Raw genomic sequence first — 14,343 nt, forward strand, 5'->3', positions numbered from 1 at the left:
GTCACTGATTAGTGTAAGCTATCACTGTTATCAGAGTACACACAAAAAATAAGATTTTACTCTACTAAAGAATTGGCAGTCACTTTTTTTTTTTTCAATTTTCAAGAATTAGGCATTTCCCAGTCCCAACAACCGTGATGGTAAAAAAAATCTGTTTTCAACCAAGCACCCAAATTTCATAATATAAACGATATTTTTAATCAAGAATGAATAAAGTACTTAAATTATTGTTCAGTTTTTTGTAAGGCAGAATATTTTAAAGCAATAATGATTATATTGAAGCATTAACTACAAATATATGAAGATCTTTTGCCTATTAGTGTATCAACAATTGCAAATATTGCCAGTATTTACCACTGCTGTTAATTTAGGACAGCTGTGAATTTAAATTAGTGCACATACTATACTCATGTAATAATAGTTTCTAATAATAGGTGGCGAATGCAAGCTGCAAATCAGCTTGTAATGATACAAAAAAATAAAAGCTCACAATTTAAACACTCAAATCAGCATAAGTAATAATTTAATGGCAAACGTTTGTCGACATGGATCAGCTAAACTCAGTTTGACATATTACTTTTAGCCGCTCCCTTGTGTGTGTTTGCCAGTCATTAATTGTTTTCAAATTTTAAATCTTTTTATTGGTTGTTTAGGTACACACTTGGCACATTTGGGAGAACATGTTGAATACAATTATGTCAAAAGGGCGGCACGGTGGGCGACTGATTAGCACGTCCGCCTCACACTGCAGAGGTGCAGGGTTCAATTCCAGCTCCGGCCTCCCTTGTGTGGTGTTTGCATGTTCTCCCCGTGCCTGCGTGGATTTTTTCGGGGAACACCAGTTTTCTCCCACATTCCAAAAACATGCATGGCCGGCTGATTGAACACTCAGAATTCTCTCGAGGTGTGAGTGTGGGCGCGGGTGGTTGTTTGTCTCTGTGTGCCCTGTGATTGGCTGGCACCCAGTTCAGGGTGCAACCCACCTACTGCCCGAAGACAACTGGGGTAGGCTCCAACACGCCTCGCAACCCCGAAGAGGAGAAGTGGATTCGAAAATGGATGGATGGATGAAATGTCAAAAGCTATAAGAAGTGGACAATATTATTTCGGAAAAGTCTGGCGAAATTGTGCTGTCAGGGCCGCTGCGCCTCATCCACAGCTTATCATGAAGAAGGTCACAGGAGCCTATACCAGCTGACTTCAGGTGAAAGTCATATTACCCCCTGAACTGGTTACCAAGCAGTCGCAGGGCACATATAGAGACGAACAACCATACATACCTACATTCACACCATCACTGCCCGCATACAAGTCAGGCGTGTGTACCACTACATCATCAGCAACCTCGCTGCGCCTCATTACTTGTATACGTTAGGCAATTGGGCCTGCTGTCTACAGGGCGCCTGTATTTTTGTCAATGAATTATTTTGACTAATACATTCCGTGGTAACCTTTCTAAGTGGCTTTCCAGAGAGGGTCAGTCTGAATTCAATTCTTCCAATAGGCAAAATGTCGAGTGAGCCCATCATTACACTTTCCGCGTAAAACAAAATTGCCTCATAATGTGACAGCTTCTTCCTCTCACCATTCGTGCATAGATGCACCTCACAACACTGAAATGATTTTTTTTTCTTCAGTATTCCTTCTAACTGACAAAGAAATGGGCAAACCAGTATTCCAAGGTAAATGGACTGGTGTCAGTTTAATCCACTGATGTGGTTCACTTTCAGAAAATAAAACCATCATAATTAAAATGCAAATTCAAACATTTGAAGATGTGTCCTTTGTAAACTTTGCCACCTCACTATGCAAATATTGTCACTATTTTGTAATTAATCACATTTACATCAGAATTACAGTAATGATTCCGTGACTTCAATATTATTAGACCCATATATATATGGCACTCACCTTTTCTGCAGTATTAAAGTTAGCACCAAAATACTCACACATACACATCTTAGTTTGAGTCAGCACACATCGCAAAATCTTTTGGGACTGAAAGTGTTTTATTTCCACAAAACAAAGAGTAATGGATGCTAAACTGTATGGCGCCATCTACTGGGACTCATTATCGCATATGATTGATTTGTGGATAAAGTCATGGTGAGGCCTTCCAGCAGCACAGGCAGCCAATTTGGTGTGGAACAAATGACATCTTCAGTTTCGACCGTATTTACGTTTCATACCATCTTCATTGAAATCGTGCTGCATTTGAAGTGTCTCATTTTACACTTTGTATTTACACTTGAATGAAATACAATGATAACACACACACACACGCACGCACACACACGCACGCACACACACACACACACACACACACACACACACAATAAATCAGCACAAGGGTCATGATATTATGGTGCAATTTCTAATAGTTTCCTTTTTTGTAGAAAAAAAACAAACGTAATTTGGTGGAACAGTTTGTGGCAGATGGAATTTAAAATGATGATGCATATTCAAACCAATAGATATGATAGTGTTGTAGAAATTAAAGAAAATTAATTTGAAACAATGAAATGAAAAACAATAATAACTTGTGAAAAATACAAACCACAAATGGACACGATCTACAAATACAAACCAAATGAATAAACTCATAAAAATCGGTTTCTACAGTTCCAAATGACATGCGGTGCATCAACACACACAATGTGTACACAGTACAACCACAGAATGCGTTCTTAAAGCTGTCAAAAATCTCTGTCAAGTAGAAAATATCAACTTGAATACAAATAAATGCATATTTAATAAGATTCAACACCAAATGTTCCAAGATATATTTAACCCTTTCAGGGACAGAGGTTACTACAGTGGACAGCGCATCATGTTATCAGGTTACAGTTTACAATTTTTGGTGCATGAAAGAGTTAAAAACAAACAAGCAAACATTTTTTTTTTTGAAAATCATTTCTAAATAATTTGGGCACTGGAGAACATAAATTCACAAACTGTCTATCCACAACCGGACCAGTTTTGATAATTCCACCTTTCCTTTCATTTGCCTCATCATACCATCTGAAACTGTATATGTTGAACATTGATTATTTGAGAAAATTACAGACTGCAAATTAAAATCGACCCATTATGCACCATAAACATTTTAAATACGCCGTTGCATTTTTTTTTTTTTTTTTTTTGCGAGAATCAAGGATGAGGAGGATGCTGAGAACCTTTCTAGGAAATAGCATTTCACCAAACTCCACTTGCAAAGCAGAGGAGGTGAAGACTTTGTCTCGACATAGTTATTCCCGTCACAGAATAAAATGACACTTCTCAGAGTGGATTACAATGCCGAGCATCGCTCAATATTACACTTCTAAATTTTTGTTTCTGTTATTTTGCTCACTGAAACTCATGCACACAGTTTATCGATTCCATGCTACTTTTTCATGTCCAACAGCACGCGCACACACACACACACACACACACACACACACACACACTCACCTGCTGTAAATACATAAAGGTGAGGGCGGCGCAGGACAACTGAGGACAGGCATCCACGTTGGGTAATGCCACACATGTTCCTCCTGGATGCTGCATGTTCCCTCCTCAAGATGAACACAACACAACCCCCTCAACCCCAACAAGACAAAAACCCTGAGCTCAGCAGCAAGGGAAAAGAAGTGTGAAGAATGAGCAAAGAAACAAGAGAAAAAAAACATAGATGAGTTCTAGGGAGTGATCGGAAAGATGGAGCTTCAAGGGAAACAGCAGCCAGTCCCATACGGTGGAGTACCAAGTGCTTTCTGCTCACAGGAAGGCAGGACGAGTGATGGCAGAGAGAGAGAGAGAGAGAGAGAGAGAGAGAGAGAGAGAGAGAGAGAGAGAGAGAGAGAGAGAGCACACTGTACTGCAGTGTGACTGTGTGAGATGCTTAATGTGAGTCTGACTCAGTGTGTGCGTGTGCGTGTGTGTGCGCGCGTGCAGTGTGTGAGCGAAACAGAGAGTGAGCGAGTGCATGTTTGCAAGCCAGCAGTCAATGTGACTGCGATTGCTGAAGCGTGAGGGAAGCACAAAAATGTGTGCGTGCGTGCGTGTGTGTGTGTGTGTGTGTGTGTGTGTGTGTTTATGAATGCACAGTATGTGTCAGAAAATTCAGATGTGTGCATTTATTGCTGCAAAAAAAAAATGATGATTTTTCTCTCATTCTCTTGATGAATTGAAGTTCCGTGACATGTTACTGGAGGCGATCAAAGCTGAATGCTGACTTTAGCCCTGACACAAGCCCCAATTTCTCGCTCGCACACTCGTTTGCTGGCAAAACGTTTTTTTTTTCCAGCTTTCAGTCTGCACAATACAGTTGTTAAATGAATGAAGAAATTCTCTGTCTTCAATTGTTTCTCATGCAATGGTTATCAGTTTCCCATTGTAAATAATGAAGATTGGGTTTGGGAGAGAATGACTTTGATCAAAAGGTAATTTAATTCGACTCAATGTTGAAGGTTTTCCACTTTGGTGTCAGTCTTTATAATAAACGTCATGATATGCCACAATGTCATCCATTTACATTCAAGTGATTGTGATGTAGAAAAACATCTGGTTGTATTTTATGGACATTCAACTTCATTTTCCTCACTGGCGAGGGACATACACTTCCTCAAATGCTTGTTGTAGGCATGTATACAGTAGCATTTCCCCTGAATGAGTAAAGTGTCCATTCTGCTGGGGGCTTTTTTTCCCTTCATTCATCAATATTTAAAAAAAAATGAAATCAGAGTCTCTGTCATCATTTCCTGCCAGTGTTTTGACATCTGACAGTCAATAGTTTGAGCTTTTGTGCCGAATTGTGCCCCGCGCTGATTCACGCCCTCGCGTTGCTCCTCCACTGTCCTTCGCTTACTGTAGCTCTGACATGCGCTGCTGAGCGGAGCGAGCGCAAGGCCAAACTGCTACAACTACACAGATAAGTTGGAGTGTTCGTGTAATCGGTCACATTTTTAAAAAAGCAAATACATGATTGAGCAAACATCATAGTCAAGTTGAAAAGCTTCGGTCGCAAAAGTGGCCCATTTTCCTAAAAAGTGTTCAGTAAACACACCGATTAAAATAGCAGGAGGGGGATTTCACCTACTAAAACTACTCCTCAAACAAAAAAAGCACGAATGGTAGCATAATGCAAAGTCGATAATTTCAAAGCCTTATCCCACTGTTTGCTGACATTATGTTGTCATATTTAACGATGAGAGCGTCGGAGATATATGGACAGCTGGTGGAGACAGAATTGAAAAATACATTTACAAACAAGACAATTTTAATCGTTTGATTACACAAATCTTAATTCATCTCATAAATATGGAAATATAGGGTCCTGGCGTCCTAAAGTTTTTTTTTTTCAGTAAGTGATAATAACATTTTCATTCAAGAGTTCCTTGATAGTATTGAGATTTCACACACCAACACTACAGTCCATGATCAAGGCCTTGGGAAGGAAGGGGCTTTGAAAGAGATCGGATGGTGGTCAGGCTTTCATTCAGCCTGGAAGCGCTGTGTGAAGGCCTGACCACTGTCCTGACCTCTGCCCTGTAAAAAAAAATATACTGCCTATCTCAATTTTTGTCATTTAAATTTTTTTTACATGAATGGGTTGCCTACGTTTCCAACATCAGTGGCCCAGCCACTGGTGAATGACAAACCAGCAAACTGAATTGACACGCCCACCTCTGACGTACACTTGTCGAACGCACACATGCAAATACAATGACGCTATATGCTGCAAAACTCGCCAATGCCTTATGAATATCCAATTTGTTTAGTCTATTCTAAAAAAAAGAAAGTATAAAGATGATGAGTGGACCAAGAAAGCCAAGAACTTCCAACATGTGGGCGGAGGATTTTTTTTTTTCCCACAATGTCATTGTTGAAGTGCGTTTGCCTCAACTGCCAGTGGACTTTTGATACACTGAAGACAGAAAATGTGGAAGGGCATTTTCGGGCCATTGATAAAAACAATAAGACCAGCAAAATCATTCTCCACCATGAGTGATGATCTTCTTCAAGTGGGCCTGTGGCTCGCTATCAGCAACTAAGGTCCAGAATGTGTATCCTTGGCTGATTCCATTCAGTACAAGTCATAAGCATCACGTAAGGACACTGACGTATTCAGGGGCTAAGATGTTTGATGGATGGATGGGTTGGATGGGTTCATACAATTATGCAAGCAACATATATTTGTTGTGTTCCTTTTACTTTATTTGCAAAGAGCACACTGCCATAAAGGAGCCATCCATCCATTTCCATCCATCCATTTTCTGATCCGCTTTATCTTCACAAGGGTTACAGGGGGTGCTGGATGCTATCCCAGCCATCTTCGGGCAGTAGGCGGGGGACACCCTGAACTGGTTGCCAGTCAATCGCAGGGCACATCCAACAACCAGCCACGCTCACACTCACACCTAGAGTGTTCAATCAGCCTGCCATGCATGCATTTGGAATGTGGGAGGAAACCACAGTACCCGGAGAAAACCCATCAGGCATGGGAAGAACATGCAAACTCCACACAGGAAGACCCAGGATCGAACCCACGACCTCTGCACTTTAAGGTCGACGCACGAACCAGTCGACCACCGGGCCACCACTGCCATAAATTAACATCAAATAATGTGTCCATACTTTTTGTTTTTCTATTCTTCCTATTATTCTCTGTGCCCCCAGATATTTCTCTCAGTAGTGCCTCTAGTGGTACACCACAATTTTGTACATATAACGAATTCTCAGTATGTTTCTAAACAAATGGTTTTGTGGAGATCATTTTGATGTGATCATTTTAAAAATAGCTCGCATGCCGAAAAATAGTGAGCACTCCTGCTTTACGATGTTTTGTTCCCGCTCATTTGTATGCCTGACAGTGAGTCCTCTGTTTACAATATACAATGTGCTGTAATACTATGTAATTACATTTGATACACACTTGGCCATCCGAATACCAGTATTTTTCACTACACTCCACGGAAACGTAATACGTAAGAGTAACATAAACATAAAAAATTGTTGATTCTAAATTCTGATTGGCTATAACTTTAAAAAGTCCCCACCCACATTGGCTGATGAATAAGACTGGCTAATTGTCCAAGATGACACAATGTCCATGATTGCCCAAAACAATTTTAAATATGAACTCATCAGACCACAGTACATGTTTCCACTTTCCATCAGTCCATTTCATACGAGCTTCGGCCAAGAGAAGCGAGTGGCATTTATGGGTGTTGACATATGGCTTTTGCTTTGAATAATAACTTTTATTTGTATTGCATTGTATATATAATGCATATTTTTGGTAGCAAAAAGCAATGTACACTGACAATGATTTTTATCCATGACGCAATGATGCAAGATTTTATACAGGGTCGCATGAAGGGCTGAAGGTCACGGGCCTTGAGTGTTCGTTTGGGCCTCGCTACTTCTGTGCAGAGATTTCTCCAGATTTTGTGATGATATTCCCTTTTGATGATAATATGAAGAGAAAATGATGAAATCCTTGTATTCCTTGTGTACATTGAGAAACATTGTTCTTAAACTGTTGGACTATTCACTCATCCCTTTCTTGTAAACAAGAGTCTTTCAGGATGCCCCATTTAGATCAAACTGTGTCACTCACCTATTTTGAATTCAAAGGCACTTCTCAACTTTTCCATACTTTTTTGAAATTTGTTGCAGGTATCAAATTCAATATGAGAGAATATTTGCAAAAAATAAAATAATAATAATAATAATAATAATATGTGACTTAATTTAAAATGAATATTTCTTATCCACCCAGTCTGTTAATCTTTGCAGCTTTAGTGCACGGGAATAACAATACAACTCATTTTCTATTGCTGTGAGTGCCTCCTTGCTCATATCCAGTCAAATCTACCTTTCTTTTCCAAAGGCTTCAATCTTCTGCCAGATGTTGTTATACTTAAGTCCTGCATAAGCACAACAGAAAATTATATGCAGTAGTTGGCATACTTTTTCGTACCAGCTAAGCATGAGTTTGGCAGATCATTTTGTACATCGCTGAACTCATGTACATCAAAACATGTTGGTGGCATTCTTTCAATGTACATCATCCATCCATTTTCTGGAAGGCTTATCCTGTTCAGGGTTGCAAGGAGCTGGAACCTATCACGGATGACTTTGGGGTCAAAGACAGACCACATTTTTCATCATATTTTCTTGTGTTTTATGAGAAAATCTTTGTTGTGTTGTGATTTGTCTAAAAGCAGGGCATGGGAGGGGGGTTTGAAGATGTCTTTCTTATGGTTCTAAATGGTGAAATGCAAAGTGCATGTGCATGTGTGCGAGTGCCTGTTGGAGTGATGTAAAGGCAAATGTGCCATATTACGAGATGAACCAAAACACTGCAAGTGCATAACTGCAGGCCAGTAGCTACCTTTCATCTACTCATTCAACTGACGACAAGATCTCTTTTTTTTTTCTTCTCTTTGCTTCTCCTCTTCCACCTCCACCCTTTGGGCACATCTTTATTTTGCACCCACACAGACACATAAAGCATTAACCAAGCATGTAAAGCCATTGGCAGCTTTCTTATCCACATAAACACATTCTCTTTCAGTCAATGATGTCATTTTACAATAAAGTAAACTTGCCTTAAGTTAAAAAAAAAGTAAGGCACTACCTGAAAATGTATTCTCTATATTTCATTGCGACTATAAATATCTTTCACATAAAATATATGAAAAAAGAAATAAACAAGGTGATGCTGACTAGCAGTGCATTTGCTCATCCTGTTAAATCAATCTACTTTGTGAAACTCCTCAAAAACCAACAAGCAGCAGATGCATTTAAGTGCAGCTACCATCATCGCGATTTAAGCCAAACGCGAGCCCCTATTATTTCATTACAAAGTCATTCCTCAAACACGTCTGCAAGCGTTGTTTCTGAAAAATTCACTGTTCATGTCGGCCAACTGATTGAGATCAGATTTGCTGTGTTTTTCTTGTCTTTTTTCACTTGCACAAACAACATATCCGTACGGTTCACACGACTTGAGTTAAGAAAAGGGACAAACATCAGGGTTTTTTGGGTTTTTTTTTTTTTCCCATCTTAAAACATTGTACGCTACATAACGCCAAAAAAAAAAAAAAAACAGGCAACAGTTTTAGCCAAACTGTGTGTGTGGTGCACAGTTATAAATGTTTGGGATTTTTTTTTTTTTGAACGTTTGAAAAAAAAAAAAAAAAAGAAACACTTACTTCGAAAGTAAATGTCAACTCAGTTTTCTTTTTCAATAATACCTTCTATGTGTCCCCACTAGTTAAAAGCATGGTATACTGATTAAAATTGGCTTTATGGAATATGAATTCAGCAGAAAAATCTAACCGCTTCTACCCATCTCAGTGCCATTTTGCCTTTTGCTGCCATTTGTTGTTGACTGAAAACAACACAACAGTGTCTGTCTCAGGGCTCACGTAACGACTGTCACTGTTCACTTTCGTTCTGGGTTTGGTCATGTGATGCTTGCAAACTGAACCTTACTGCCATGCTGCCTTGGGTTTCATCTTTAGTGGATGACAAGAATGCTCTATTTGGGTGATATCATTGAACTGCTTTGGCGATTGAAATGTTCATCCATCCATCCTTTTTCCGATCCGCTTTATCCTCACAAGGATCGCGGGGGTGCTGGAGCCTCTCCCAGCAGTCTTCAGGGAGTAGAACACCCTGAATCGGTTCCCAGCCAATCGCAAGGCACACAGAAACGGGCAACCATCTACGCTCATACTTCTAGGGACTATTTAGAGTGTTGAATCAGCCTGCCATGCATGTTTTTGGAATGTGGGAGAAAACCGGAGTACCCGGAGAAAACCCACGCAGAGACAGGGAGAACATGCAAACTCCACACAGGAAGGCCGGAGCCGAAATCTTACCCTGCACCTCCGCACTGTGAAGCCAACGCGCTAACCAGTCGAACACCAGGCCGCCGATTGAAATGTTCCATACCTTCAAAAAGTCTTGCATTGCTTTTGCAAGTTTTTGTTCAGGGGTACTCTAAAATGTCTGTGCCTTCAAATCAGTTTCATAGGTTTGAACTCGATGTGAGCAGAGAGTTTTGTCCAATATACCTCACAAATGGATTCCTTACTTCTGGTAAGTCAGACCGTTGCTCAACAGTGAGCTTTTGGATTGATAGTCCCATGCAATAACTCCAATCTGCCATGTTTGACATCTGATGTGATACGCTTTGAGCATATAATTCTCTTCCCATTATTCTGGTATTACCTCAGTTTCTGCCCAAATAATTGCATTTCATAACATGTTGATTGCTGAATCATCAAAGACCGAGTTGGAACAAAAAGTTGCCCATGATACACGAAAGCTCCGTTAAGATCATAACAAGTCAACCACTTTGAGACTCTCCAAGTGAAAAAGACAGGAATTTGATAATTGGGGAGTTTCAAAGTAGTGATCCATCAGCTTGTGGCTCAATCGATGGCATACAGTAAGACAGATAATGAGAAAAAAACAGAATTGCAACACAGCGTTTATAGAGGAGGAGTTAGGGTGACCAACCGTCCCGCTTAGCGCATGCTCGTACAATGTTTGAAGCTCAATCCACGCATCCCACAAATTGAGGCTGTGTCGCGCAAAATCAATGCTTGCTCTCGTAATAAACTTGGTCATGATATCGCCCGAGGAAACGAAATTAATATTTGACAGTTCGGCACAGCTCTGTCACCGCACCCACGCCTCAATGGAACAGCTGACTCGGGTGAGAGGTTGCTGTTAACAGCACACTGGCACATGAGCATGTGAGTTTATGAAGTCGAAAATGGAGAAAGAAACTTAATGTTTGTAAGTCAGTGACTAAAAAGAGAAGATGTGCTCAGGAAAATATGGAAAGTCAGTATTTGTGGATAGCAGCAGTCAAGGTGGGACAACTAAGAGGGCTCTTGGTGACCTTTGCAAAACACCGTTTTCAATCGGATATGGAGAGGAATGTGAGGTCAAACGGCTTACGGAACCACGCCTCTGTTGAGTAGTGAAGTGGCACATTATTGTGCCTTCAAAGTGCATCAGGTGTGCTGTGGGAAATTATCCCAAATCAGTTATTCGGATGAAAATGTATTGATTTTATAATTAAAAAAAATGTTTTTATTAATGTATCTATGCCAACCACCTATTGTTAAAGGAAGAACAATCAAATGTTCTTTCATCAGATGGCAGTAGGTACATAATTAACCTGTGTAGGATTTTTATTTGTTTATTTTATTTTTGTGAATCGTTTTCTCAGTGGTGTGCCGTGAGATTTTTTTTTTTTCTGAAATATGGGCCTTGGCTCAATCAAGGTTGGGAAACACTGCAGTCCTGAATCCCCAGACTCATTTGTGTGTTAAAATGTACTCAAATTGATTTTAACTTCTTTTCCTTATTAGCCTATTCATGAGCAGACATCATCATATGTTTAAGGGGATAAGGCATTGTCAATGTACCATGTAAGGCGGCAGTCTCCAACCCCCGGGCCGCGGACCGATAACGGTCCGTGGGTTATTTGGTACCGGGCCGCAGAGAAAGTGTCAGGGTTCGAACAAACCGAATAAAGTTTTGGGATCCCAGAATAGTAGATGCCAGACAAAACTCCGTAACAAAAAAAAATATATATTAATACAAAAACGCACCGACAAAGTAGAAACATGAAGTCCTGGTCAAATAAGGACCAGGAAAAGATAAACAATAGGATAACCAAAAGCGCTTGCAAAAAAGCAAGGAAGAAATTCACCCGAGACTACCAAACAAAATGCAGAGAACCCAATTCATGTAGGCAATGAACAAATAACGAAAACAAAAACTATACTTACAAAACATAGAACCCAGAGAACCAGAACAAACACAACGAGAGCGAGAGGTCGAGAAATGAACACTGGAGCAATGGCAGTTGTAAGGTCAAACAATTCTCTGACAAACAGCAGACAGTTTGTGGGTCCTTAAATACAGAGTTCCTTAATTACAAGATTGGCAGCAGGTGTGCAACCAGTCAGTCCGCTTAGTCTGCCACCTGCTGGCAAGGCCAACAACAGGACCATGACAGTACCTCACCCTCAACGGACGCCTCCTGGCGGCTCACCCGGTTTCGATGGGTGAGAAGAGTGGACGGTACGGAGAAGGGACGGGTCTAAGATCAAGAAGCGGGGGACCCACTGCTGATCGTCGGGTCTGTAGCCCTCCCGGTCGACCAGGCACTGGACATCCCTACCCCTGCGCCTCGAGTCCAAGATCTCCCGCACCGTGTACACAGGGTCACTGTCGATAACTCGCGGAGGAGTGGGAAGAGGAGCCAGGGTACTGGTGGCCACAGGCTTGAGCAGGGAAACGTGGAAGACAGGATGGACCTTCATGGTTGGTGGCAGCTGGAGCTTGACGGAGATGGGGTTGATGAGAACTTCCACCTCGAACGGTCCCGTGAAGCACAGTCCCATCTTCCTCGAAGTGCCGGATGTCGTCGACGATCCGCAATCTGCCGGTTTATGGACACGGTGTGAGACAGAGCTGCCCTGGTCTCCCTCCACACGCGATGGGCCCATTTTAGATGGAGCTGTAATGACAGGACTTCCACCTGCCCCTCCTGAGATCAGAAAAGCGGAGGCTGATAGCCATAAGCAGACAGGAAGGGAGACCAACCTGTGGCTGACGAGACGAGGATGTTATGCATGTACTCCACCCCAGGCAGGTGGTCGGCCCAAGATTAAGGACGGTGGAGACACGCACCGTAGAGCTGCCTCCAGGTCCTGGTTCATTCGTTCCGTCTGTCCGTTGGACTGTGGGTGGTAACCAGACGATAGGCTTGCTGTGGCCCCCACGACAGAACCGCTTGCAAACCCTGGAAATGGATTGGAGAACCCCGGTCCGACACAATGTTCAATGGGATCCTATGGAGACGGAAGACGTGGCTGATGAGGAGGTCGGCAGTCTCCAGGGCGGATGACAGCTTGGACAACTGAACAAAAGGAGCGGTCTTAGAGAAGCGGTCCACAATGGTGAGGATGACAGACTTTCCCCGGGAAGGAGGGAGGCCAATGACAAAGTCCATGGAGATATGGGACCAAGGTCGAGGTGGAACTGGTCGCAACCCAGCCGGTGGTCGGTGTGATGCCTTACTGCATGTGCAGGTGGAGCAGGCCTTGATGTAGTCCAAGATATCCTTCCTAAGCTCCGGCCACCAAAACCGCTGAGTAATGAGATGGAAGGTCCAGCTTACCCTGGGATGACAAGCCACCTTAGACGTGTGACCCCACTGCAACACCGCCGAATGCAGCCATGGGGGCACAAATAACTTCTCGGCGGGACATCCAGCCGGGACTTGGGTTCCTCCTTGAGCTTCCAGGATTTTCCGCTCGATCTCCCACCTCAGCGCCCCCATGATGCAGTGGTCTGGTAGGATACTCTTTGGTTCATCGCTCTCCTCTGCGGGGTCATGAATCCGGGACAGGGCATCAGGTTTCACATTCTTTGCAACCACGACAATAGGTGAGCGAGATATTATATATTTAAATTTTTGCAGCATTTGTTTATAATTGTATGTATATGTTGTTTGTGTTATTATCATATGCAATTGAATAAGTATACCATTTCGGAATTTGAAATTTGGGACTCTCAATGCATAATGGGACTCATACTTTTCTGATCAGTGAGTCCCTGGGACTCGCTGCCGGTAAACTGTAAAATTATCACTGAGGGATTACCGCTTTTTCTGCAGTCAGTGACTTCTATGCAAAGTCATTTCTCAACTTGTGTTCCGTGCCATGTGATGCCTGTTAAGTGTTGATTTACTTCATATTAAGAAACTACTGCACTAAAACATTCATTCATAAATGTATATCATATGATTTTATTTCTTTTTCTCAGTATAAATAACACGTACCCTGACTGTTCTACTCTTTGAATAAAAACACTTCATTCAAGCGTTAGGGAGTGCAAAGGGTTATGATGGAGGGGTGTTGCAAATCATGAGGACCTGCCAAGTGGTATGATAGCATTGTTTTATACATGTCCTTGGCTAGGCCTCAGTTTCAAAATCAGTCCTTGGTCCTTGGCCTTAGCCTCGGAAGCAAGTCCTTGGTCCTTGGCCTTGGCCTCGGAAAATTTCTCAAGTCCTTGGCCTTGGCCTTGGCCTCGGGTTGCCGGTCCTTGGACACAACTTGGCCTCGGAGGCAAGTCCTTGGCCTTGGCCTTGGCCTCGGAGGCAAGTCCTTGGCCTTGGCCTTGGCCTCGGAGGCAAGTCCTTGGCCTTGGCCTTGGCCTCGGAGGCAAGTCCTTGGCCTTGGCCTTGGCCTCGGAGGCAAGTCCTTGGCCTTGGCCTTGGCCTCGGAGGCAAGTCCTTGGCCTTGGCCTTGGCCTCGG

The 14,343-nt window shown here is 42.2% G+C and overlaps 1 protein-coding gene across 4 annotated transcripts in view; it reads right to left on the bottom strand.

The window, feature by feature from the left end:
- rbfox1 (RNA binding fox-1 homolog 1) overlaps window positions 1-14,343 on the bottom strand; it is a 214,124-nt gene that overhangs the window by 158,573 nt on the left and 41,208 nt on the right. For 2 of the 4 annotated variants that reach the window (XM_019892242.1, XM_019892267.1), the window contains exon 1: window positions 3,454-3,887. The exons of 1 other annotated variant lie outside the window; for it this stretch is intronic. In XM_019892242.1, the coding sequence (XP_019747801.1) occupies window positions 3,454-3,549 (96 nt within the window). In that variant the 5' untranslated portion in view covers window positions 3,550-3,887. Of the gene's footprint in view, window positions 1-3,453; window positions 3,888-14,343 lie in introns of those variants that run through there. One more of the 4 variants, XM_019892238.1, reaches the window with a different exon arrangement.

Source organism: Hippocampus comes, unplaced genomic scaffold (assembly GCF_001891065.2).
Source record: "Hippocampus comes isolate QL1 unplaced genomic scaffold, H_comes_QL1_v1.1 scaffold257, whole genome shotgun sequence".
Lineage (NCBI taxonomy): Eukaryota > Metazoa > Chordata > Actinopteri > Syngnathiformes > Syngnathidae > Hippocampus > Hippocampus comes.